This window comes from Wolffia australiana, chromosome 13, assembly GCF_029677425.1.
Source record: "Wolffia australiana isolate 7733 chromosome 13, ASM2967742v1".
NCBI lineage: Eukaryota > Viridiplantae > Streptophyta > Magnoliopsida > Alismatales > Araceae > Wolffia > Wolffia australiana.
This window is the reverse complement of record NC_135847.1, coordinates 13,861,883-13,888,094: the sequence shown is the minus strand read 5'-3', so window position 1 is coordinate 13,888,094 and position 26,212 is coordinate 13,861,883. Positions and strand designations below refer to the sequence as shown.

General features: G+C 41.3%; 2 protein-coding genes across 2 annotated transcripts; one reads left to right on the top strand and one right to left on the bottom strand.

The window, feature by feature from the left end:
• Positions 1–13,105: 13,105 nt before the first annotated feature.
• MAP3KA (mitogen-activated protein kinase kinase kinase 3) lies at positions 13,106–17,940 on the bottom strand. Its single transcript, XM_078584810.1, is given in 12 exon segments — positions 13,106–13,449; positions 13,533–13,600; positions 15,645–15,723; positions 15,726–15,884; positions 15,971–16,078; positions 16,161–16,220; positions 16,294–16,369; positions 16,459–16,619; positions 16,713–16,775; positions 16,896–16,983; positions 17,056–17,454; positions 17,565–17,940. Coding segments are annotated over 12 exon segments (1,752 nt in total). The 5' UTR covers positions 17,873–17,940; the 3' UTR covers positions 13,106–13,266.
• Positions 17,941–24,370: 6,430 nt separating this feature from the next.
• On the top strand, positions 24,371–25,256 carry LOC144710951 (uncharacterized). The gene is made up of 2 exons (XM_078584806.1): positions 24,371–24,695; positions 24,776–25,256. Exons 1-2 carry the CDS (start codon positions 24,476–24,478, stop codon positions 25,090–25,092), a joined length of 537 nt encoding a protein of 178 aa, XP_078440932.1. The 5' UTR covers positions 24,371–24,475; the 3' UTR covers positions 25,093–25,256.
• The last annotated feature ends 956 nt before the right edge of the window (positions 25,257–26,212 follow it).

Below are 26,212 nucleotides of genomic sequence, written 5' to 3'. Positions count from 1 at the left end.
CATTTAATACCAGATATTCCCTCTTCTATAGATATCTTATTAAACTAATATTCCATCTATTTACCAATTACTCAATTCTTATAGATTCATTATCTTTAGTACTATTACTTTATCTTATTAACTAAAAACACATTTATTGAATACATACATAAAGGGCAATCCCTGTGGAGACAACCTTACTCACACTTTAAAGTGAGTGAGTTATAGTTTTCTTAAATTTATTTGTATATAGGCACATTGCCTTCATCAATTAATTAATGTTGTATTGATTTAACTCAATCAATATGCTGGATTTCCAGCTCATGGGGTGCCAACATGATTTAAAAGATACAAAGGAGTGCGTATCGATTCACTTTTGGAACCTATCGGTCATCGGATACCATGTACGTGTAATCCCTCATTTGCTTGAAACTCCTAGGATGACTTAGGGTATAGTCAATTGTCAAAACCTAATCAATCATTTGAGTTAGTATTGATGGGCTAAAAAATATCACACAACTCTTACACATTCAAGCGTCTTTGTAAACTTCCAACTGGACTAATCTAAGACGCCTTAGAATTTCATGATTATGAAATCATAAGCCATAGTCGAAGTACAATGGTTTGTCCAAAAGACGTCTTTGGTGTCTCAGGTCTAAGGGCCATTTATACAATTTTGACATAAATCAACATGATTGACACTTTGGTATAGTAACATTCAGGGGTTCATATAGGTCAATTCAGTGAGCTTTTTCTAGGAAATACCCACTATACATCCTTAATGTCTCCATACCAATGGTTATGAGACCATCCATACTCATCATATGAGTGAGAAAAGATTGTACTACTCTTCTGATATTTTGACTTTCTTTTCTTTTATCCTACGGGGTTCGAACCCGCGACTTCTGGCGTGACAGACCAGCACTCTAACCAACTGAGCTATTTCCCCCTTTCGTAACTACTGTCGATTCAAAAGTAAGCCACCCAGGTAAAATTAAAAAATACACCTATAACTCTTGGCTCTCTTTAGGGGAAAATACACCTATAACTCTTGGCTCTCTTTAGGGGAAAAATCCTCATACCCCGACATGCCGAGGTAAAATATATATATATATTAAAAAACAAAACCACAGAGAATATGCCTAAGGACTAGTGATATTTTCTAGACTTCATTATAAGTATCACACGTGCACTATAATTAATTGATTTTATCAATGAAGGAAACATGGAATTTGTGATCGACTTGCCAAGCACATATATTTCCACAAGGACTGATATAAAAATACGGTTTCTGTGAGGGTTTGAATCTGTTTCTCTCTTTTCATATCTCCATGGAGAGTAAAGAACCTATTCCCTCTTCTATACTTGATTTGATTTAATCAGCGCATCAAAATTCTCAAATCCATAATCAATCACTATCAACTAATGCTCCTAATTTTTCATCAAGCTCTCATCTTATTCTATCATATCTTCTAGTCCATTCTTCTCTCATACAGTTACCATATAATTTTATAAATATTCTATTTTCTCATCCTTCCATAATATTCAAAATCCCATCTATGTTGTATACTCAATATCGACATATCTTCTCAATAAACTAATATCATTACCTATGCTCGTTGAGGATTTAGCCCCAACTTTATCCAATATTAAGTGAGCGAAATATAAATATGTTTTATTGTGATGAATCCACAAAAACAAAAAATCCCAAAAAATGAGCTCATAAAATTACTAGACAGGTGATATCGATAAGGGATGTAGAAGTTTAAGATAGTTACTTGGTGTGTATCATTAAAAGTTTGAAGTTTTTATAACCTCATGAAAATTGATCTAGCAACATTACCTAGAGAAGATTAATGCCTATAATAATGATTTTTATGATTAATTTATTAGTTTGGAAGTAAATTTAAGTAGATAAATAATGATTTGGATGTGTGATTATGTTTTAATATCTCTATTGCTCCCTAGGGTCACTCTCTATGCGATAAATACATATATAATTGTTATTTAATAGTTTTTAATTGTATTGTTATTATGATAAAAGATCAACTTTAAATAATACATAACTCCATGATATTGAGCATATGAGTTATTTTAAGGAGTTTGGGATTGTTTATTGGTTTTGATATGGTTCAGGTTATTGTTTTTCAGAAAATAGCTCGATACCTAATTTCTCTTTAAAACTCAACCTATTTATTGTTGTGAATTAACTGGGAAAATTTATCATATACTATTGGGGAAACATGCAAGTGATCCATTTCTAAGGGAATACGACATAGTCAAGACTGAGAACTTACTACTTACAGATAACTCGTATAACAAAAATAACTTAAGGTGTTCTTGTGTCTGCTGAATTTTTTTAGTGCATTAGGATGATCAAATGAATGATCTGTATTAGTGTTCGCCCAATTGATATCCATCCGATATCCGATATTGGACAACCGATATCCGATATCGGCAAGAAAACCGGGATGGTGTCTGACATCGGATATTTGTCAGTATCCATCTTTTAGATGTGGACGGATATCGGTGACGGATATCAGAGAGGTAAGGACGGTCCAGATATCAGATACCGGATATTGGATTTTGATATCTGGATATCGAATATCGAAATTATTAATCATCATTTTCAATGATTTAAATACATCCAAGGCCATGCGATTTTGTTATGTTTTCAACCCCAGTTAATTTATACAGTGCAAGGTTTTTATTTTCTTCCATATGGGATAACGGGATTCAGAGTTTACATTAGACTTGTTATCCCATATGGAAGAAAGCAAAAATCGTGCCCTGTATATATTAAACAAGGTATAATATTTATTAAATGATTTAGTCATATATTTATAAATATATAGCATATTTTAAGCTGGTTATATATATAATATATTTAATATGTTAATACTTCGTCCAATAAATACAGCCCGAATTATCTGTTTTCTTCCATATGGGATAAAGGATTCGGAGTTGGATGTTAAACTCGGAATCCTGATGTTATCCCATATGGAAGAAAAAAAAAGTTCAAGCTGTATATATTAAACATGCCCCTCATTAAAATAAAAAGCTCCCATCGAATCTCTTTCGCACGTTGACTTGCCTAACGGCTGATTGATAATGTTTAATTAAATTTTTATTCAACCCTTCTAATTTGGATATCGGAATCTGATATCCAACAACGATATCCGATATCATCATCCTCCCCCCCCGAGACGGAGGCGGATGACGACATCGAGACGGACATCAATATCGGATATCGGCACTGTAGCAACCGATATTCGATATCAGGATATCGAAAAAAATGGATACCGAAAATTTGATTTTTGGTATCTGGTACAGCATCCGTCCCGATACCATAATCCGATACCGGTATCGGGACGGGGGAACACTAATCTCAATCACCATTTCCTTTATTTAATTGCTTCTCAATAATTTATATTTCAGTTTAAAGAAAATTTGTCTTCATATGTGGTACTTATGATATTGTTTATTATTATTAAACAAACGGTACTTGATGTGATCTTCATATGTTTATTTATTTTTAATGAAATCTTGTGCTGATTTGGTTATTGATGTTTTTTATTAGCAATGTAAAGAACTAAGATAATTGTGTGAATTATTTTTGTGAGTTCATGCAAAGAGTTTATTCATAAATGTTAAAACCAAACATAAGAGGTATCAGGTATATGAAAATATCTCACATAATAATTATAAAATAGCTCCAAAGTAACCATCTAGTCAGTGTGTGTATGATTCTATCGAAAGAATGTGATGGATGATGGAAAAAAAATACAAATTTATATAAGTCTTGTATATTTTTAACACAATCCCGCATTTTAATTTTGTACCTAGATAATTCACATAATACTCCTACCAATAGTTTGGGGTATCGATCACATAGACCTACAATAAAGTAAAATTATAAATCAGAATTTAGATATTACCTAGATTTTTCTAATGAAAGATCACATCTAAGCCTCTAAAACCAGATCTTCAATCAATATTTTAAATTACTCTCATGGACATTTTAAATTATTTTTCATCCACTAGAACTTACCCTAGATGATCCTCTTTCAACGACATCCTCACCTCAATCTTCCTTCAAGAAATTTCTCCAATTTTTTATGAATGCAAAAATGTCAGTATTAATAGAAACCATAAATGTAAAATGTCCATTTATATTTCATTTTTTTTTATTAGTCGTACAAAATTTCAATGAGAATTCAAATTGAAAATGAAATTGGTCTCTTAAACTCAGGTTCAAATTTGTTCCTACTATTAACTGGTACCAACTCTCGCATTATTGTTCATATCAATATAACCTCTTCAAATTGAACCTATTTTAAATCTCATGAAAATCCAGTGTCTTAAAATCAGTACATCTCTCTTAATAATATTACTATAATCTATTTTGTTTTAATCTCTATACACACAATTTTCTGAAATATGTAATTCATGATGGAATATAAGTCGCCAGCATGCCAATCACACATTACACATCTTGTTCAATATAAACTGATACTCTATGGTAAGCATACTTTGTGTGTGATGCTTATCTTTTAACCCGTGAATATACGTAATGGTGTGGTAAATTATGATATGGAGATGAATAGTCTTAAATATGTGTTCTAAACATTCATATTCAAAGGATACTCATTAAGGACATCAAAATAACCGAACAAAAAAAATATCCTTTATACATTGATATTTGAAAGGATACTCATTCCCGTTATGAGTATGATCGATCAAGTATCCGTTAATGTGCAGAGATTATGGATAGAAAGTGGTTGCTCTTTAGGGAAAGAGTTTACTCAATTGATCCATATTAATTTCTAAATGATTTTATACCTAATTATATATCAGGTCGACTCATTTTATTGAATGTATAAAGGAGCATGTAATAAGTTCATAGTACAAACAATTGTGTAAGTGGTCCTTACACCCAGGACAACAAAGACATCTTATGGGTGGGCATTTCTGTTTTCACAATGACCTATGAGTTCCTAATCATGAAAACCTAAACTTTCTTGACCCGATGCAGTAAGTCTTTCAATAAGGTGATAGAGTAGTCAAGATGGGATCATCCACCTTGATATAAGAGTAGACAACTCAAGGAAGATGATGCAATGAAGTCCTTGGCTAAGTTATTGGAATATCAAACAAGAGTTTTTATGGTTTCCAAATGTGTTAGTAGAAAGTTGTGTTAATTTATTAGGATTCAACAATTGAGCATGGAATTGACTGATTAGGAGTGTCATGCTATTGAGGGATTATATATATATGCATATTAGATAATGATAGTAAGGTTTCATCAGAGAGTTGTCATGCTCCGTTGTACATTCAAGAGAATGAGGTGTAGCTTGGCACCCTCATGGCTTACGTTCAACATGTGGATTGAGGTAAACTCATAATTAATTAATGAATTAATGTATTTTGATATAATCAATCGATAATGTTGGCCAACAAATATTATTAGGCCATTAGAATCAGTGACCAGATAGACATATGAGCCTACAGGTCCACATGCAAATGGTCTTTAAACGTCATAAGATATACATGCAAATGATCTTTAAACGTCAGAAATTCTAGGGGTTCTATAGAAAGCCTGCATCAGATATAAATAGCAGAAAGCCCTAAAAAATAAGCCATAAAAGAGTGCTTTAGATGCCCATATTTAATATATTTTTCTATCCTTAGGTGGCCTTCCCTCACGATATGATCAAAATGGTAGAACAACCATAGTGGATCAGTAACAGGTCTCATCAATATAGAAAGGAGGAGATTTAATGTGTCAAGCATCACATTGCTACATCTACAGGCTGAAAACTTAAAGAGTTGAACATGACTGGTCTGAGGAACAAAGATTAGTAGAAATGACCAATATGATTCATCCAAAGGTAAAGAATCATCAGGTTTTCAATTGTTTAAAGGTCAGTCACGATTTTTATATTGTTTCTGTGTGAATCATAAATGGATAATGCCATTCACGGCCTCACAACCCAAAACTTCACATTCATCGATTTGAATAGATTTTAAAAACTGATATATGTTTATTTATATCTCAATGTTACACTCTACCTCAATAAAACATACATATTAATATAACTCATTAGAAATGTATCTTCTATTGGTTTATCCACTGATATGAACTTAGCACTTTTAAATTATTCTATCCACTTTTTGCTCAACTCGTTAACTTGTGCCTAATGTCCACTCATAAACTCGCGGCTAAAAGGTGCCTAATCTTGTGCCTAAACTCTTGAATTTGTAACTTGGGATTAGACGTTTGCAGAATAAGGCAGTCTACCCTAGAAGAAAAAAACCCAGATTAGATCCTCTTAAAATCACTTCTGAATTTAGTCTCAATTTAAATCACTAATTTTTCCTCAATTGTCTATATTCCTTGTCTTTTTATTATTCATTCAGTATCATTATTTTATAAAAGTGAAAAAATATATATTCAAGTATATTTATTTATCTATACTCAAGTCACAATCCTCTTCAATTAAATAAAATTAATTTTGGCATGATGCTTTGATATGTGGACAAATGAAAATATTAACTACGTATAGATATGTAATCAACCCCTTATATGCATATTTTCATCTAGATTTGAATATATACCAACAAATTTTTTTTCCTGAATTATTATATTTTACTCATGTAGATGTGCTGGGAAGAAATACCAAATGTTTATTAAAATTATTTAATTTAATACTATTTGTCATATGTGATTTATCGTATGATATTTTTTTCCAAATTAACAAGTTTTCTTATTCTTTATGGATGTTTCTGATCTTGTTCAATTCTGAAAACAATTGATATTTAGTTATCCTATTATGTCATCATCATTAATATGTGGGATATATCATGATGGTTAATATCATAACGATGGGAGTCCATCTCAAAACTAATGATAAGTGGATCTGATTGAATTTAGAATGATCAGTAGCAAAAAGCTCCATAGATTTCTCAGACGAAACCGGATTAGAAGCACAATTATAATTTTAGTAAACATTTGTTAGTTTTTGATGTCTAAAGATCATAGGTTTTCTCTATAGGGCTCAATCTTCATATGGGTGTCACCCTTTTCTTGTTATTAGCCAGAGATTAGTGGATAAGTAAAGAGAGAGATAGAGAGAGAGAAAGATAGAGAGAGAGAGAGATCTAAAGTTTCAGTGGCTATTAGATTTGTAAGCAATATTTTTTGGATACTTATGTAGTGGCAATATTTAATGGTTTAAACCGTGGGATCAGATTTTTTCTTTAACCTATATTTTCATTCGGCTAGGCAAAACAATTATGATTAATTTTAGGTTTTCACAATGATACATTTATTAATTTACTTGAAACTTTTGGACTGATCTCGTGGGCTTTGTCCATTGATTTTTTTTGGTCAAAAATAATATTCACATACCTAAAGGTAGTAATGAAGGCAAATTACATGTGTATCTTATTGTCATTGCAATTTTAATGTGTCTAAATCAAATAAATTTGTTAAAATATAGAACCCACTCAAATATGTGTTTAATGGGAGTGAGGTCGTGTCCAGAGGGACTGGCTTTAGAGGTGAATTTAATACTCAAGTGAGGCTAATGGAGAATTTAGGGTGAGAATAAGGGTAATTAAAGAGATACTTTGTAGGTTGAGTAAGAGAAGTGATGATATCACTAAAGATAGTAAAAAGGTGAAGATTAGAGGAAAGAGGTATCTAGGAAAGTAGATAATAAGAAAAGGGAGAGGTACTATGGTAGTGCGAAATAATGTTTTTATTTTTAATAGAGTTCATATATTTTATAAATAATAGAGGTACTGATTAAGTGGATGAATTAAGATATGAGTGGAAGAGTTATATATATTAATAAACTGGAGGGAATGATAATATACTATTCTAAGTACAAGATAGGGAGGTTATTTATTTAATTAACGGCAGGTTATGTTTAAGATAAGATATAGCTATAGTAATGATGTTTAATAAGATTTAGTTAAATGCAAAAGAACACGGGATCCTTCACAGGAACAAGAAGAAGATAGAGGAGTAGAGAGAGAGGAGAGATAGTGGAGATAGTTAACTGATCATCATTGTTAATCCCATGACTCAAATCATAACAGTTGGTTCATATTTATCCTAATATCTCATAGCTGTTAAGATAGTTTCTATAACTTAATCATAGTCATCATAACCAAATGTAGTGGCTATGTTAAGATGAATCCTAGCCACTAGATTATTTCCTATCTATGTTTAATCCTAGCCGTCTAGCTTTGAACTTATATTGACTCCTAGCCACAAATTCTCATAACGAGTAAAGGGGTACATGTTTCAATTTTCCAAGCTAACATTATTATAATTCTTATACATGTTATTTGTGCTGAGCTGGAGGCTGAATGGGCACTGAGTTTTGGACTCCATTATCAATATATAGATTAAAGAGATAGAGAGGTATATGTTATAGTGGTTAAAGGGAGATAGAGGAGAAAATAGGTGTTGCCTAATTTTATAAGAATTAAATATTTAGATAGAGATAATATTTCAAAATAGTTTAGTTTACCTAGATAGATAAAGGAAGAGAGAGAGGTTAAGAGAAGATAGAAGGATTACGAATATTACTAAGAGGAATGTAAATATTATTTGAATTATTTTATATTTGTGGTTATCTTGGAATAATATAAATATTATTTGTATAGCTAAATGTCTTTAATAGTTATTTTAAATATTTTATAAGGTAAAATCGAAAAACAAATCGGATCAATTTGTCAACACTAAATAGGGGTTTGACAGAATGCCTCATAGAGGTCGTGATATCAAAAGGAGAAAATGTTTCACTTAAAACTACCTTGGATCTAGATTTATGCATTCAAATGTGGTTGTGAACTTACTATCAACCTGATAGATTTCAGAAATTCACCAGAAATGCCCTGATTCTAGAGAGCTGAGGATGGGGGCATCGATCACCACCCCTAACATTGGTGATCGACTCGGCTGGTCTTCCTCCACATTGGCACATTCCGCGGCATTATTTATCTTTTTTGGTGCTTTCCTGAGTCATTCCAATTTCCTCACCCTCTCCAATTTGGCCGAACATGCCCAGAATGGGTCTCTTGCCGCCGTTGAGTATCTCGGTCGAAAGCAAAGAAATTAGGGGGCATAATCTCCTTTTAAGGCGTAAGAAGGATCTCCCCTAGCCATCGATCTCATTGTCCGGCCTTAGGGATCCTTTGAGGGCCACTAGATGGCCTATGGTCCCTCGTTACCAGAATTCACTGCCTGCTTGACGAAGTCGATGGCTTGGGGTAGAGATGGACAGATCTGCTCACGGCAATCCGATTTCCTAAAGAGTTTGACCAAGGACTGTGATTAAATCGCAGCCATGGTCCAATCTTAAGTGGTGCACCCCACCATGCCAGGTCCGCCTTCCTAGTTAGCAGGCCATGTCAACTGCCTTCTTCCTAATTCGCTAGCTTGTGTGGCCCCGTCATCCACTTCAGCGGCTTCAGCCAATCAGAAATCTACAAAAAAGAGAAATACTAAAAAAGTCTCGTGTTTTAAATCTCACCGTCCAATGTTCTTTTAGAAGATTTGTCGGCTGAGATTATATCCCCACACTCAAATCAGCCAGTCATGACACAGGCTTTGGGCCTGGTCAAAGCCCGATCATGATTTCTCTCTATGTTTCCTTAAGTTTGCAGCCTCTTGGGACGTGTTCCATTTCTTTGCTTGTCCACCAGCCTGACACGCTACTGAAAAGAACTGGTTATCGATTATCCCATATTGGAAATTTTAGAAAATAGTGCTTCTATATAAATGTTGAGTGGGCATCTATATTGAAAAAATAATAACTCCCCTTTCCTCGTGCGTGCACGACCGAAAATCTTGCTCCTTGGGCCTCATGTAGGCCTTTTGTGGGCTATGCTAAGGGTTGGCCTTGTGCTGGGTTGCTTACATGCTTCAGCCTCTCCACTTATCTATTGCTCTTCCACAATCACTCCAAACACCAAGAACACCTTGATGGACCATCAAAATCCTCGCTCGCTTTCAATCAGCCTCTCTAGGAGGAAATAAGTTTAAAGATAGTTTGACAAATATTCATGCCTCTATTTATAGATCCAATTGTATTTATGAGTGGCGAGAAAAAAGAAGCTCCACTCAAAATTTCAGCTTGAAACCCCTTGTGGATCATCAGATATCGTGATTTGAGTTTGGATCATTCTTAGCCCCCCAATTTTCTCTCTCTCAATTTCCGAAAAGTCAAATAACCATTAAATAATTCTAAAAATAAATATTCATTCAAAAAAATAGTACGATTATATTTTTTAAATTTAAAAATGATATCACTTCAAATACAATGCCAAACAAATCAGTAAAATTGTATTCTGAGCAAAAACTATGTTCTTTCAGAATTTGACATCAGCAAATTTATAAAAATACTTAAAATTTTTAAATCGCATTTTAAAAATAAATTTAATCATTAGAGGCTTGATAACACACATTTAATATCAATTTATTGAAACAAAACCTGTGAATATCGTCATATTAACCTACTAAAATGTGTAAGTTATCAAATGAGTCGCGGGATTTTGCAAAAATCCATCACATCTTCATCACCCGTCACCATATACATTGTCCCATCCCTGTCTTGTCACCAGACAGTGTCCCCATCACTAGGGACGAAAGGACATCTCCTCTCTCTATCTTCCTCTCTTTGTCACTCATTGTCCCATTCTCCCTCCCTCTCTTAATCTTCCTCTCTCTTGCTCTCCCATTCTCTCTCCCTCTCTCAATCTTACTCTCTCTCATTCTGTCACTCTCCCTCCCTCTCTCAATCTTCCTCTCTCTCTCGCTCGTTCTCCCATTCTCCCTCCTTTTCTCGATCTTCCTCTCTCTCCCTCTCTCGTTCTCCCATTCTCCCTCCCTTTCTCGATCTTCCTCTCTCTCTCTCTCTTCTCTCTCTCTCTTATTCTCCCATTCTCTCTACCTCTCTCAATCTTCCTCTCTCATTCTCCCACTCTCCCTTCCTCACTTGTTCTTCCTGTCTCTCTCTTCTTCTCTCATTCTCCCATTCTCCCCCTCTCGATCTTCCCCTCTCTCTCTCAAGACTCCTCTCGGTCTTCCTATGATCCTATTTCACTCTTGTTCTTCCACTCTCTTTCTGGTATTCATACACATTATAATGCATTCGTAACTATTTTAATAAATTTTAAAACATTAATTTCAACCATCATATCTTTCCTTTTAATATAATTGTAAATAAATTTTATTTTTCATTTATTTTCCTTTTTCCATAATTTAAAATTTTAATATATCATGGGCTTTTATAAATACTTTCTATATATTTTGGCATCATCTTGTACTTAATATGACCAATAGTATTTTATTCAAATTGTGGAAAAAGTACTCAGGCATTAGTTTTATTTACCCCTCTATTTATAATATATTTTATTTTACAATATTTTAAAAATGTTTAAATTTTCAATTTCGCCCACAATATTTCTCCTTTTATTCTAAACAGAAAAATATATTATCTCCTTTTTTCTTCTTTTTTTGTGCTTTAAAATTTCCATCACCATCATCATCCATGGATATCCCGTCACATCATACATTTGAGAGATTCTGTCACCGTCACATCACCTGTCACAGGTTGTCATCCCTTCATCCGTCACTATCAGGATCCATCACTGTGACAAATGATGTGATGGATGCTATTTGCCGTACCCTAGTTCAAACTTGAATCATTTTCAGATCCATAACCATGTGATTGTCTAGGTGAACTGCAAAGGAGAAGTGTCAAATCAGCAGACTCAACCAACACTAGGAATACAAATGTTTCCAAGAACACTTCCCACCTGTCATTCATTCCCTTTCTTCCATTATTCAAAATCATCTTACATCGTGGACGCCAACTTCTGGATTCTATACACTTTCCCTCTCATACCACATAAATATGGCATCAGTGATAAACTCTATGCACTGATTATTTCCCTATCTTCTGTAGTTCTGCTCTTCTAAAGAACAAAGGCCTTCCTCATCTTCGACGACTTCACGGTAGTGTTCGCCCGTCCCGATACGGGTACTGGATGCTGGTATCGGGACAGATGCTGTATCGGATACCGGAAACGCAATTTCCGGTATCCGTTCTTTTTGATATCCAGGTATCGGATATCGGTTGCTACATTGCCGATATCCGATACCAATATCCGTCTCGATGTCGGCATACATCTCCGTCTCAGGGGGGAGGATGACGACATCGAATATCGGGGGTGGATATCGGTTTTCGATATACACATCGAAAGTATACTTAAAAATATTATTAACTTATATGTGTTCAGTGATTAACGTGGGCAAGAGAGTAATAAGTGAGGTTTTTGATTGTTTACACATCTCGTTTAATATATACAGCCAAACATTTTTAATTTCTTCCATATGGGATAACAGGATTCGGGTTTGGTGTTAAACTCCGAATCCCTTTATCCCATATGGAAGAAAATAGAACTTTTTACTTCTATTTATTGGGGATGACGTATTAAAGAAATATGATGTCCAGTAAATATGGCGAGTATAGATTAAAATAGCATTTTACCATTTAATGTATAGTCGGGCTCATTTAATATATACAGAGAAAGGTTTCTAATTTCTTCCATGTGGGATAACGGGATTCTGAGTTTACATTACACTTCGAATCCTGTTATCCCATATGGAAGAAAATAAAAAATGTAATCTCCATATATTAAATGAGATTAAAAATAGATTAAAACCATTTGATGCTAATGTACGTAAGTCATACATTGATATGAAAATCATATTTTTACTGTCGATACTGGTTTTGATATCCGGATATCGAAAACCGATATCCGGTATCAGTAGCGTCCCTCTACCTACGATATCCGGTACCATATCCGTCTACCCCTCAGAGACGGATATCATCCAATATCCGGCACTGTCCCATTTTTTCCCGGATATCGGATATCAGTTGTCCGATACCAGATGACGGATGGATATTGGTTGGGCAAACCCTACTTCACGGTCCTTTCATCAACATGCCTCTCCTCCCATGTCTCTCTTCAGCTTTTTCTCTCCACTCCCCTCCCCCACATCCCTCTCTCTATCTCCATGATTCTTTATCTCTCACTCCACATACACAGAAAAGCTATTTGCTATGTACAAGAGCATGACATCAATCCATGTACACGGTGAAGACATCATCATCCATGAGCATGCTGACTGGCCTCGAATCAGGTCACCGCCTCGGGGACCCCTGCGGCGACCGTCTATTCCCAAGGGAGAGGTCAACCCAAGGGTCAACGAAACTTCTCCCCGCACCCCAGGCGTTGACCAGCCCGCCGCCGCCGACCGCCGCCGACGGGAAAGACGGGTGCGGCGGTGACGGTAAGCAGCTCCAATTGGACTGCCGGAAGCTTCTCAGAGGGCTCGAGCAGGGCGAGACCGGCAGGGATAAGTTGACTCTGGCGTTGACCAGGTCGCTGAAAGGGAAACTTTTTTCCGTAAGTCAACGCAAGGGAAGTCAACGGAAAGGGATAGGAAAAGTAAACGGGTGGTCTCCCACCTTGGGCTCTTCGTGACTGGGACGCTCCCCATTGTTTGCCAAAGGGGCGACTGGTTTCTCCGGTTTTCCTGTCAGTAGTTGAAGGGAGATAGTGAGAGAAAGGCAAACCTAATGACGTCAGCATTAGAGAGAGAAATAGGGAGATGGAGGGAAAATAGAGAGAGAGAGAGAAGGAGAAAGAAGTTAAGGAGAGATAAGGGGAGAGAGGGAGAGAAAGAAATGAGAGAGAGAGAGAGAATGAAGGGAGAGAGAGAGGGGGGATGATGAAGGAAGAGATGAAGAGAGGAGAGAGGGAAGGAAGAGACAAAGAGAGAGAAGGCAGAGAGATTGAGAGAAAGAAGGAAAGGAGATATAAAAAGAGAGACAGAGAAAGAAAGAAAGGATATATAAACAGAGAGAGAGGGAAAGGAGAGATAATGAGAAAGAGAAAGAAAGAGGGAAACGAGAAATAAAGAGAAACCGCGATAGATATAAGAAAGGACAGATGAAGAGAGAGAAAGAAGCCAAGAAAAGATAAAGAGAGAGAGAGAGAGAGAAAGAAGCAAAGGACAGAGAGAGAAGGGAGAGAGAAACAAGGAAAGGAGAGATAAAGAGAGAAACAAGGAAAGGAGAGATAAAGAAAGAAACAAGGAAAGGAGACAGAGAGAGAGAGAGAAGGAAAGGAGAGATAAAGAAAGAAACAAGGAAAGGAGACAGAGAGAGAGAGAAGGAAAGGAGAAATAAAGAGAGAGAAAGGAATAAGGAGTTAGAGAGAGAGACAGAAATAAAGAAAGGAGAGATAAAGCGAGAGAGAGAGAGAGATAAAGGAATAAGGAAAGGAGAGATAGAGAGAGATAGACAGAAATAAGGAAAGGAGAGATAAAGCAAGAGACAGAAGGAAAGGAGAGATAAAGCAAGAGACAGAAGGATAGGAGAGAGAGAGAGAGAGAGAGAGAGAGAGAGGCAGACAGAAATAAAGGAGAGATAAAGCGAGAGAGGGAAAGGGAGAAAGAAGGAAAGGAGAGATAAAGAGAGAAAGGGAGAGATAGAAAGAAGGAAAGGAGAGATAAAGAGAGAGAGGGAGAGAGAGAAAAAAGGAAGGGAGAGATAATGAGAGAGAGAGGGAGAAAGAACGAAAGGAGAGAGAAAGAGAGACGGAGAAAGAAGGAAAGGAGAGAGAGAGAGAGAGAGAGAGACAGAGAGGAAACCAAATTCTGTGAAAACCCATTGATTTAAAAGATGACTAAGTAATTAGAAAAGGATAGGCCCCAGAGAGAGTGACCTGCCCGGATAAACACGACAAGGAGCACGCAGGAAACCCAGATGAGATAGACACATAAATTCAAATATTTAATTCTGCGTTTGCGCGTCTGAAGGGCGAAAGACAAAATGAGAGCATACGTGCCGACACAGAGAAGGACGTTCATCAGAAATCTGTGCATAACCATCAATCAAAAATGAAAATGATAGACAGAGAAGCACGGACAAATGAAAAACAGACAGGTAGAGGAATATTAATGGGCGAATGAGACAGAAATTTTTTTATTAATTTCAAGAGAGAAAGGAAGAGACGGGCCGTATCGGCCTTCTTTGCGGAGGAGGGGTCAGGTTCCATCCGAATATCCGATGAAGAGAGAGAAACTATCACGAGAGAGAAGAGAGAGGAGAGAGAGGAGAGAGAGTGTGATAGAGCAAGAATGGTTCTTTTCACCGGTGTGCGGCTTCCAGTGGGATGAAGAGGAGAGAGAGAATATAGAGAGAGGGAGACAGCTGGAGAGAAGAGAGATAAAGAGAGAGGATCCAGACAAAATAGGGAAGAAAGTATGGAGAAGTAGAGAGAGGAGAGGAGCGAGACTGCTGGGAAGAGAGAGAGAGAGATAGAGAGAGAAAGAATGGTTCTTTTTCACGCGTGTGCGATGAAAAGGAGAGAGAGAAAGAGAGAGAATCGAGACAAAAGAGAGAAGTACGGAGGAGAGAGAGGAGAGGAGGGAGACTGCTGGAGATAGACTAGAGAGTAGAAAAGAGAAGAGATTGCCAGAAACAGGAGAGACAAGAGAGAGAGAGAGAGAGAGAGAGAAGAAAGACATAGAGAGAGAACAGAGAGTAAAGGACAGAACGGGTTTTTTTTCTTACCGGGGGGGTTCGGTTCCCATCGCAAGATGAAGGCGGGAGCTCCCGAGCCAGGCTGGTCCGGCCGAACCGAGCCGTGGCCTGGTCGCGCACGAACGGGTGGTCCATCAGCTGAACCGCTGTGGGCCGCGCCGCCGGGTCCCTCTGCAGACACAGCCTTAAAAACTCTCTCGCTTCCCCTGACAAGTGGCTCGGTATCTCCGGCACGTCCTTGCTGTTCACAATCTTGAATATCGCCGCCACCTGATCAACCCACAAATTAAAATTTCCCAAATCTCAAAAAAAAAAAATTCAAATTTATAAAACCCCGGGTAAGAGAATTTACTTACCCCTTCATACTGGCACCAGGGCGGTTTCGACGTGGCCATTTCGATTATAGTGCACCCGAAGCTCCATATGTCCACCGAGAGATTATACCCGTTTGAGGTCATGATCACCTGTAGTTCATAATCCACCGAGATTTGTTGAAATTATCATGTTAATGAAGAATTAAGAGGCTTGAAATTAATGGAGTAATACCTCGGGGGCCATCCAGTAAGGGCTCCCTTTGAAAGAGTGGATAGAGTTGTGGGAGGATATCTGTTTGATATCGGGATCTAGAAATTAGTTTAGGCATGAAAATGTTTTTCAAATGAAATAAAGAGATAATTACGTGTTTCGCCATGCCGAAATCGGCCAGCTTGACGACGCCGTTCGGATCTACGAGTATGTTTGCACCTTTGACGTCTCTGGGGAAGAAGTTTGATCCAAGGTGTTATTATTTCATTAAAATAATAAAAACCCATGAGAAGAATAGCGATGAATTTTAAGAAAAAACCTGTGTACTGTATCTCTCCCGTGCAGATATGCCAATCCAGAAAGAATTTGAGCAGCGTAACTCCGAATGACAGGCTCACTGAATGGACCATACTCTCGGAGCAGTTTATAAATGGATCCTCCGGAAACATATTCAAGATATACTGATAAAGTATCATCATCCTGCGTCGTAAGTTTTGAAAGTTTGATTAAAATCTTCGTCAGCCAAGCGAAGAAATTATAATAAAGATAGGTCATTTATGGCTTGCAAAGTACCAGTTCGCTTCCGTAATACTGAACAATGTTAGGATGCGAGAGGTGACTGAGCAACAATATTTCCTGCCCACGAGAGAGCAAAAATATATAAAATTTCTCTGATTTGAACACAGATCGTAGTAAAAACATAGGAACAATTCAGATATTAAAATAAAATGGACTACCCAGGCAAGATAAACAGACCTGAGACAGTTGCTTCAAACATTCCTTTGAATCTTTGTCATCGGCTATGACTTTCACCTCTTTTATGGCACACATTTGCCCACTTTCACTGCGAAAAAAAAAACAAGGAAAATCATGAAAAAATTCATGTATGGGTAATCCAGCAGAGAGGAGAGTCTACCTGTTGAACCCTAAGAAGACATGCCCAAAAGTTCCTTTCCCAAGAAGCCTTCCCTTCTTCCATTTCTGTCCAAGAAATCGTGGAATTGACGAAGGAGGCGAGCCAGGGGGCAGAGGCAGCGGATGAGAGTTCTTCCAATCATCTATGCTTCCGCTTGGCGAGCTAGGGTTCATGGAAAACACGCTAGAATGCCTCGGAGAAGAAGAAAAATTGGATTTTCTCGATCCATGGGTCGGACTTCTTGCCCTAACATTAGAGGCAGCCTCCGCGGAAGTCCTCGAATTCGAAGAAGAAAATGGGCTCTGCAACTGGAACTGTCCGCTCGGCGAAACAGGCAAATCCGCGTTCTTATCCTGCTCGGAAGTTCTGTTTTTGGGTATGCAAACGGGTTCCGAAAACCTAATTCACCAGGAACAAAAACCACACTGTTAAATCTCCGAAATTCGAGCCAAAATTCAAGAACAAGGGCAGATAGTCGAAGAAAAATCGCCTCGGAAAGGGAGTTTTACAGGCAAAATCCGACATCCGCCGGCTCATCGGTGCCCGAGGAGCTGATGCTTGAAGTCGAGACCGACGCAGAACCCGAGGCCGCCGCTGGAATCTGAGCTTGCGGAGGCGACAAGGAGATCAAGGGCTGCGGAAGAGCGTGGCATCGCCTCTCGCAGTCGGAATTGAAGGCGAACAAAGACCGATCTCGGATCCTGCTCGAAGCTTGCTTCGCCGCGGCCTCGTCGAAGCTCCTCGCCTTGATCTTCTCCTTCACCTCCTTCTCCTCCGTCCCCTTCGATTTCAGCTTCCCTCTCCACCACGCCGGCATGGCGCCGCTCTCCTCTTCTACCCTTCTTCCAGTGCTCGCTACAACCCCCCTTCCAGATAGCGATGATTATTGAAATACCCCCCCCCCCTAGATAGAGAAACTAGAGAGAGAAACAAGAGAGAGAAATAGCAGGCTCTAATGGCGGCGTTTGTAGAGAGAGAGGTGGTTGACAGATCTGCTGGAATCTTCTGCGATGGTGCAATTTCGGATCCTCTTATCGGGTCTTTAAGAAAGACCTGAACCTTATCTAGAGTTTGGCTCGGTTCGGGTCCCGGTTAGGTCTGGGATGATCGGTCCCCGGTCTAAAATGGCAAACCCTTTCCGTACATTTTGATGACGAGAAGGTTGATGTTGGTGTACGGTGACTAGGTCCATGTTATAAAAAAAATAGTGCATGAATCCAAACAGTGCCTGGGTCAACGTTCCCATCCGGATGACGGATGCTGACCAGAGAGAGGGAACCATGAGAGAGAGAAGTAGAGGGCGAACCATTGATTGTCGGGTTTCGTCTTATTGGGTTTCGTCATCGGCCTAGTTTTTAGCAAAGACCTAAACCTTATCTAGAGTTCGGTCCGGTTCTGGTCCCGGTTAAGTCTGGCCTGATCGGTCTCCGGTCTAAAATGGCGAAGCCTATCCGTAGGTTTTGATGACGAGAAGGTTGACGCTGGTGTATGGTGCCTAGGTCCATGCTAAAAAAAATTGTGTTTGAATCCAAACAGTGCATGGGTCAACTTTCCGTCTCATACCCGTGATTTGTCCTCCGCCCCATTCCGATGACAGATGCTGACAAGGGAGAGGAAACCATAGAGAGAGAGAGAGAGGTAGAGGGTTAACCAGTGATTATCGGGTTTCGTCATTGGCCTGGGTTTTTAGCAAAGACCTAAACCTTATCTAGAGTTTGGTTCAGTTCTAGTCCTGGTTAAGTCTGGGCTGATCGGGCACCGGTCTAAAATGGTGCCCTTTTCATGCGTTTTGATGAAGAGAAGGTTGACGTTGGTATACGGTGTCTAGGTCCATGTTAAAAAAATCGTGTTTGATTCCAAACAGTCCCTGGGTCAACGTTCAGTCTCACACACGTGATTTGTCATCCGTCCCATCTAGATGAAGGATGCTGACAAGGGAGAGGGAATCATAGAGAGAGAGAGAGATAGAGGGCGAACAATTGATTATCGGTTTTGTCTTATCAGGTTTCATCATCGGCCCAGGTTTTTAGCAAAGACCTAAACCTCATCTAGAGTTCGGTTCGGTTCTAGCCCTGGTTAGGTCTGGGTTGATTGGGCCCCGGTCTTAAATGGCGAACCCTTTCTGTACGTTTTGATGACGAGAAGGTTGACGTTGGTTTACGGTGTCTAGATCCGCGTTAAAAAAAATCGTGTTTGAATCTGTAGAAGATGGAATGGAGAAGAAGGAGAGAGATGGAGATAGAGAGAGAAATATGTGGCAGAGATGGAAACTAGGGTTTTCTCATAGGGTATTGATGTGATGGTTCCATACAACCCTTATATAGACTACATGTGAGAGAGATAACCTCTCATAGAGGCCCTTATTGGGCTAGGTTATATAAGCCCAATAAGGGCTTCATATAAGAGGATGTAGGCCTATATGGCCTACATGGGTAGGCCCTTATCGGGCCTACATAGTATACTATACAGACCCCCCCAAGCTGGAACATGGACATCCATGTCCAGCTTGAAACATGGAAGCGAGAGCATGTAGAGGTGACGCCGCGGATGATGGAAAAGACGCCGTTGAGGATGATGACTCCGCCGCCGATTGAAATGGCGCCGGATGATGATTGCGGGTGCTTCCCCGGATGAGATGGTGGGGACTCCGCCGGATGATGACGGCGGGTGCTCCAGCGGGTGAGATGGCGGGACTCTACTGGATGATGATGGCGGGTGCTCCACCAGATGGTGATGGTGGGTGCTCCGCTGGGTGGGATGGCGGGTGCTCCGCCGGATGAGATTGGGGGTGCTCCGCCGGATGAGGATGGCGGGTGCTTCACTGGATAAAGATGGTGGGTGCAGTGACAAGGATGGCGGTGACGCGAGAGGCAACAGCGATGGGCTCGTAGGCGGCTGAAGTGCGACTGAGGGCAGCTGAGAGTGAGGGCGGCCAATGGCAGCTGAGGGTGACCGAGGGAGGCCGAAGGAGGCCGAGGCGACTGAAGGTGGCCGAAGATGACCGGAGACAGCTGGAGATGGCCGAGGTGGCAAGAGGCAGCTGGAGGCGGGCGAGACGGCTGGAGGCGGCCAGAGGCGGCCGAGATGGCCGGAGACGGCCGAAGACGGACGGAGGCCGTCGGAGACGGCTGGGACAGCCAGAGACAAGCGGAGGCAGCCGGTGGCCGCCGGAGATGGCCGGAGGTGGCCGGAGACGGCTGCTGACGGCCGTAGATGGCCGGAGGCAGCCCGATGCGGCGGGAGACGGCTGAGACGTCTGGAGGTGGCCGAGATGATCGGAGACGGCCGGAGGCGGCCGGAGACAAACATACATTGGAGATGCACGGAGAGTGTCGGAACACACACACATAGGAGATGCCTAGAGAGTGCAAAAGCGCACATGCATAGGAGACTCCTGGAGAGTGCCGGAGCGCACACGTATGGGTGATGCCCGGAAAGTGTCGGAACGAACACACATAGGAGGTGCCCGGAGAGTGCCAAAGTGCACATGCATAGGAGACTCCCGGAGAGTGTCGGAGCGCACACGTATGGGTGATGCCCGGAGAGTGCCGGAGCACACATGTATAGGAGACGCCACCTAGATGAAGGAGATTCTGATGAGATGATGGAGACGCTGCCAAGATAAGGGAGATGTGACCAAGATGAGGGAGACATCGACGATGATATGATGCCGGCGAGATGGAGTGATGCCAGTGATGGGATGAGGCCCCACTGATGTGGTAGAGATGTCGCCAATGATGAAGACAACATCGCTACCGATGAGGAACCGATGCCCGATGGAGAGAAACCGATGGAGGATGGAATGATATTCTCCCTCTTCCCTGCGAGCTCGCGGGCAGGAATTTGGCGATTCGGCAACGGTGGGAGGACGCCGACGGAGCACGGCGCGTGATGGAGGACGCACTGGTTGACGTGGTGGAAGCCCCCCCAGACAGGCTAGAGCACGCCATCGATGCGATGCTGCTTATGGAAGGGGAGGATGAAGAGAGCGGCCCACTTCTGTTGCGTGTTGGTGACGACGTCCTCGTGCATGGTGGCGAGGATGGAGATGGCGGTCATGGGCCGGACGGAGACGATGTTGAACTGGTGGTCGGCCTCGAAGGCCACCACAATGTGGTGCCCTGGCTCCAGGTCCAGGCTCTTGTTCCAGAAGGGCAGCCTGTTGCGGCGCGCCTTGTGCACCATGGATATGGCCTAGGACCTCTCGGAGAGCTCCATGAGGTGCATAGCATATATGGTGAGCTCGCGGCGGCGCTGGCTGCGCGAGTTTCGATGAGGTTGATGATGGTGGGGATGGAGTGCGTGTTGTGGAAGCATGCCATTATGCTCAGCTCCGACTCGTTGTCAGCGGGGCCGCGCACGATGGTGCGGCGCTTGTAGGGCGCGGCCTTGTGGCTGAGGCGGTAGACGGCCATGACGATGGGGGTTGGTGATGAAGGTGGTGAAGAGGGCCATGAGCACCATGATGGCCAAGGTCTCCTCGTTGAGGACCTTGGGGTCCTTGCCGATGGAGGAGAAGGAGAGAGATGGAGATAGAGAGAGAAAGATGTGGCTGAGATAGAAACTAGGGCGCCTGATGTAGCCCAGAAGCCCATTTTTTGAGGCCCATTAGCAAGCTGTGGCCTAAGAAGGAGATTCTTCTAGAACTGCCAAGATCTGCAGAAATATACTAATAGGATATCTCTACTCAGGCCTGTCAGGCTACTTATCCTTTGTTTTAGCTTGTCATATTTATTTTTCTCAATGTTTTGACTTGTCTTGTCATGGGTACAATCATTATGGACGATCCTGCACTTCTTGTGGCCTATATAAGGCCCCCATGTACCCCTGAATGAGGATTATTGAAATCTATTGTCTTGTTGAAACTGTTGTTTCTCCCCTCTTAGTGTTCTCTTTGTTAGAGAGTGTTTATGTGCTTGTGGATTCAAGTACAACCCCTTGTGGACTCAAGGGTTGGAGAGGCTAGTTCAGTGGATTCACGACTTAGCTACTTCAAGTAGAGCAATGCTTGTGGACTCAAGTCGTGGTCCTTCATCGTTCGTGTACTAAGACTGTATCAGTTTTCTCATAGGGTATTGATGTGATGGTTCCATACAACCCTTTTATAGGCCACGTGTGAGAGAGATAACATCTCATAGAGGCCCTTATTGGGCTAGATTATAGAAGCCCAATAAGGGCTTCATATAAGAGGATGTAGGCCTATATGGCCTACATGGGTAGGCCTTTATCGGACCTACATAGTATACTCTAACAGAATCCAAACCGTGCCTGGGTCAACGTTACGTCTCATACTCGTGATTTATCATCCGTCCAATCTAGATGACGGATGCTGACAAGGGAGTGGGAACCAGAGAGAGAGAGAGAGAGAGAGAGAGAGAGAGAGAGAGAGAGAGAGAGAGAGAGAGAGAGAGAGAGAGAGAGAGAGAGAGAGAGAGAGAGAGAGAGAGAGAGAGAGAGAGAGAGAGAGACGGCAGAGGGTGAGCCATTGATTTAGAGACCGGGAGAGGGAAAGAGAGAGAGGTGGTCAGGTGATTAGTTAGATACCCATGACAAGGAGAGGAGTTTTTTCCATCGTCACAGACCAATGACTGAATGGTGATGACGGCAAAATGTGTTACATCCTGACATATCAGTGTATAACCGTCACTCGTCATCTGTTTTCTGTATACTTGAAAAGAGATAATTGAGAGAGAGAGAGAGAGAGAGAGAGAGAGAGAGAGAGAGAGAGAGAGAGAGAGAGATAGATAGATAGATAGTGAGATAGAGATCGATAGAGGTGGCCAAGTCATCAGGTGGATGCCCTAGACAGGAAACAAGGGAGTCTTTCATGTCATCCAAATAACACTGATGACGGAATGGTGAGGATGGCAAAAGGCATTCAGTCTCGTCCTATCCTTAACCGTCCTCCGTCATCCATTTTCCATTCCTAGTTAAAAAAGAGAGAATTGGGGTAGAGAGCGGAGAGGGTGAACCTTATATTAGAGAAGAGGAGAGAGTCAAAGAGAAAGAGAGAGAAGCAATTTAGAGGAGCAATGGATTGAGGGAGTACTTTTCGTTATCACAGGTGGATGGGACTAAATGGAACTGATGATGAAATGGTGACAATGACGTAACATGTTCAGTCTAGTCCTATCCATCTGTTACCATTATCAGCAGACCATTTTCAGTACCAAGTTAAAGAGAGAGACGGGGAGAGGGCAAGCCTTAGATTTAGTGAAGAGGACCGAGAACCAATTTAGGGGAGAAAGGGAGCGAGGGAGTTGTTTCTGTCCTCGTAGCAAATGGACTAATTGGGATTGATAATGGAATGGTGATGATGACAGAATGCATCATTCCCTTTCTATCCATCCTTTACCATCATTTGGCATCCGTATTCGATACCTACTCACAAATATAGTGCAGGGATGCGGACAGGAAGGTTTTTTCCTCCCACGAAGAAAAAATCATCCCGCTTGCGAGATTGGACGAAAATGGGGACAGAAATTTGTCCCGAGACGAATGGACGGGACAGTTCTCCATCATGGCAAATGGACGAAAAAATTGTCGGACAGAAAAACCATCTGTCCGGAGGTCTCGGGTGTTGGACGATAAGGGATCGACAAAAATATGTCGGATTTGCGTCCGACGATTGAGATCTTGCCACGTGGCATCACTTAATCAATTCCTTGATGTTTTACATCAAAGTCCCTGCTTTTTTTAGCGCGCGCGAACTGACTCAGCCCAAAAGTAATTGTACATATGTCCCCCCCTTTCCCTCTCCTCCATATTTCCCTAAAAAACTTAGAATAGTATATTAAAATTTTTTAACATAACTTTTTCCCGTCCGCAAAGAGGAACGGGGCAGTTTTTCCCCAGACGGGACGAAACTGGCAAAGTTGGGACGTGGACGATTTTTTTCTTCAATGGACGAATCCGTGGATAGGACAGTTAGGACGAAAAAGTTGAAATATCCGGATGTTAGACGGGATGATCTTTGTCCAATCCCGCCCATCGTCCACGTCCCGGAGAATCCGGAACTATACTCAGAAGCCATATGATGAGGATGGTCGACGGTTGACATGAAGGGACCTGTCCGAGTCTGACGTGGCAGGGGTTCCAGTGGAGCCCACCCCACGTCAGTCGCCTTTTAATGGGCCAGGAGTAAAACCCAGCCCAGCAGCCCCCCCCACTAAAACCTACAAAGCAATAATAAAAAATACAGGGTTTTTCTGTCATTCTCGGAAAAAATCTGGGGCGGAGGGGAGATTTTCCGAAACGCGTGGCGGATGAGGGAGGGGTAACGAGAGCCACAGAGGCGAGATCTTGCGCCCACTAGAAATTGGGGGAGAGGATAATGGAGGAAGAAGAGTAGCGAACCCTAACCCTAGATTTTCGCGGGGAGCTCAATTCCGCTCGCGGGAGGACGAAGATCGAGCTGACAATGGCGCTCGAGGCTTGCTTCCAAGTCAGCACCATGGCGCACTCCACCATAGCCGGGAAGCTCAGCTTGCCCGCCTGCAAAACCCCCAAGATCGCCGCTTTCTCCTTCTCCGCCTCCGCATCCCGCCTCTCCGCCGATTTCCACCCCAGATTGCGCGCCCCAAGCAAGAACACCCGCGCAGCCCGCGTGGTTTGCGAGGCGAAGAACGTCGTCGCCGAAGGTGATCCATCTCCCCGTCTTCCCCACGATTCTTTGATTTTCCATCTGGTTTTGATTGTTTCTCTGGTCTTGGGAGCCCAGTTCTGGAAGCGAACACGAACAACTGGGACTCGCTTGTGTTGAAGAGCAAGCTGGTCGTGCTGGTGGACTTCTGGGCTCCCTGGTGCGGTCCCTGCCGCATGATTGAGCCCGTGATCGAGCAGATCGCCAAGGATTACGCTGGGCAGGTCATCTGCGTGAAGGTCAACACCGATGATTCTCCGAACCTCGCCAACCAGTTTGGAATTCGTAGCATCCCCACCGTGCTCATCTTCAAGGACGGGGACAAGAAGGAGACCATCGTTGGGGCGGTTCCTGCCTCTACTCTTACCAACTCCCTCACTAAGTATTTGGGGTGATCTCCCTGCTTGTCTCTTGCTCGCCTCGATAGAAAGGGGCTTCTCAATCGTTGGCTATTATTCCATCTGTATAAACTTCTCAGTGTTTCTGAGTTTATCTTTCATGTAATTACACCCATATCTGAGAACTGCAGAACCCAGATCGAAGATCTCAGTTTGAGGCAGCTGTCGGTTTAAGATCATCATGAGGTACTCGTCCATGCTCCTTAGATTTGATTTGTGGGTTCTTTTTGTAATCATCTTACGTTTGATCTCTCATTCAAATTCTCATAAAGCCAATGCAGTAATAATAGCTGTGGTTCAGATAGCTGAATGTCTGATGATTTTTTTTCAGATGTTCTATTCTTTTTTAGCTTTAGATCCTGAAGATTAACCTTCTTTATGTTTGATCCATAATTTAAATGCCTGATCTTTCCTTTAGTTCACTCCATCCAGTTCAGTTATAAAAGCTCTGGAGTCTGCTTCGTACTTAAGTTCTTCATTAAGATGGATGAATGATAGTTAATCTTCCGTATTGTTTTACTGTGTTGGATAATGATAGTCGATTTCGACTTTGATTTATCTGGATACGACCCTCTGTCTAGGAAACTCCCTGATTGTTCCAGGCTTTCATATCTTCTGTCGCCCATCCTTGTTATTAGATTCTTGTTTTATTGCTATGAATACTAGTGAAAGAGATATAGTTCAGAAACTTCAAGTTGCGATCTTCAATCTGTGATTTAGATTAAATAAACTGTACTCGGCTTAGGGTTACTTTATTTGGATGTGGATTCGTCCGGGTAGAACTCTCTCGCTTTGGAACTTCTTGATTGATTTAACTTGATGACCTTTCTGGGTTTTCTTTGTTGCAAACTCGAGCATTAGTGCCTCGAATTATATCATATTTTTCAGTTTGTGGCATGACCCAGCAAAGCTTATCAAATCCCTCGGATGTTTTGCTTGATATCTTTTTTGACCCTTCGTTGTTATCAGATTCCAGTTGTCTTGCCATTGATCTAGGCTTAATATACTTAAGTAATTTTGGGCAGGGGGGAAGTCAATGTTAGGTTTGAGTGTATACTCTTTCGTGGAAGATGTGGATGCCAAATATCATGGTGAAAGTGCCATTGAAGTAGTTTCC

Coding starts and splice junctions, on each gene's coding strand:
- LOC144710951 (XM_078584806.1), top strand. CDS start 24,476: ATGGCGCTCGAGGCTTGCTTCCAAGTCAGCACCATGGCGCACTCCACC. Junction 24,696..24,775: donor GAAGAACGTCGTCGCCGAAG/GTGATCCATCTC, acceptor TTGGGAGCCCAG/TTCTGGAAGCGAACACGAAC.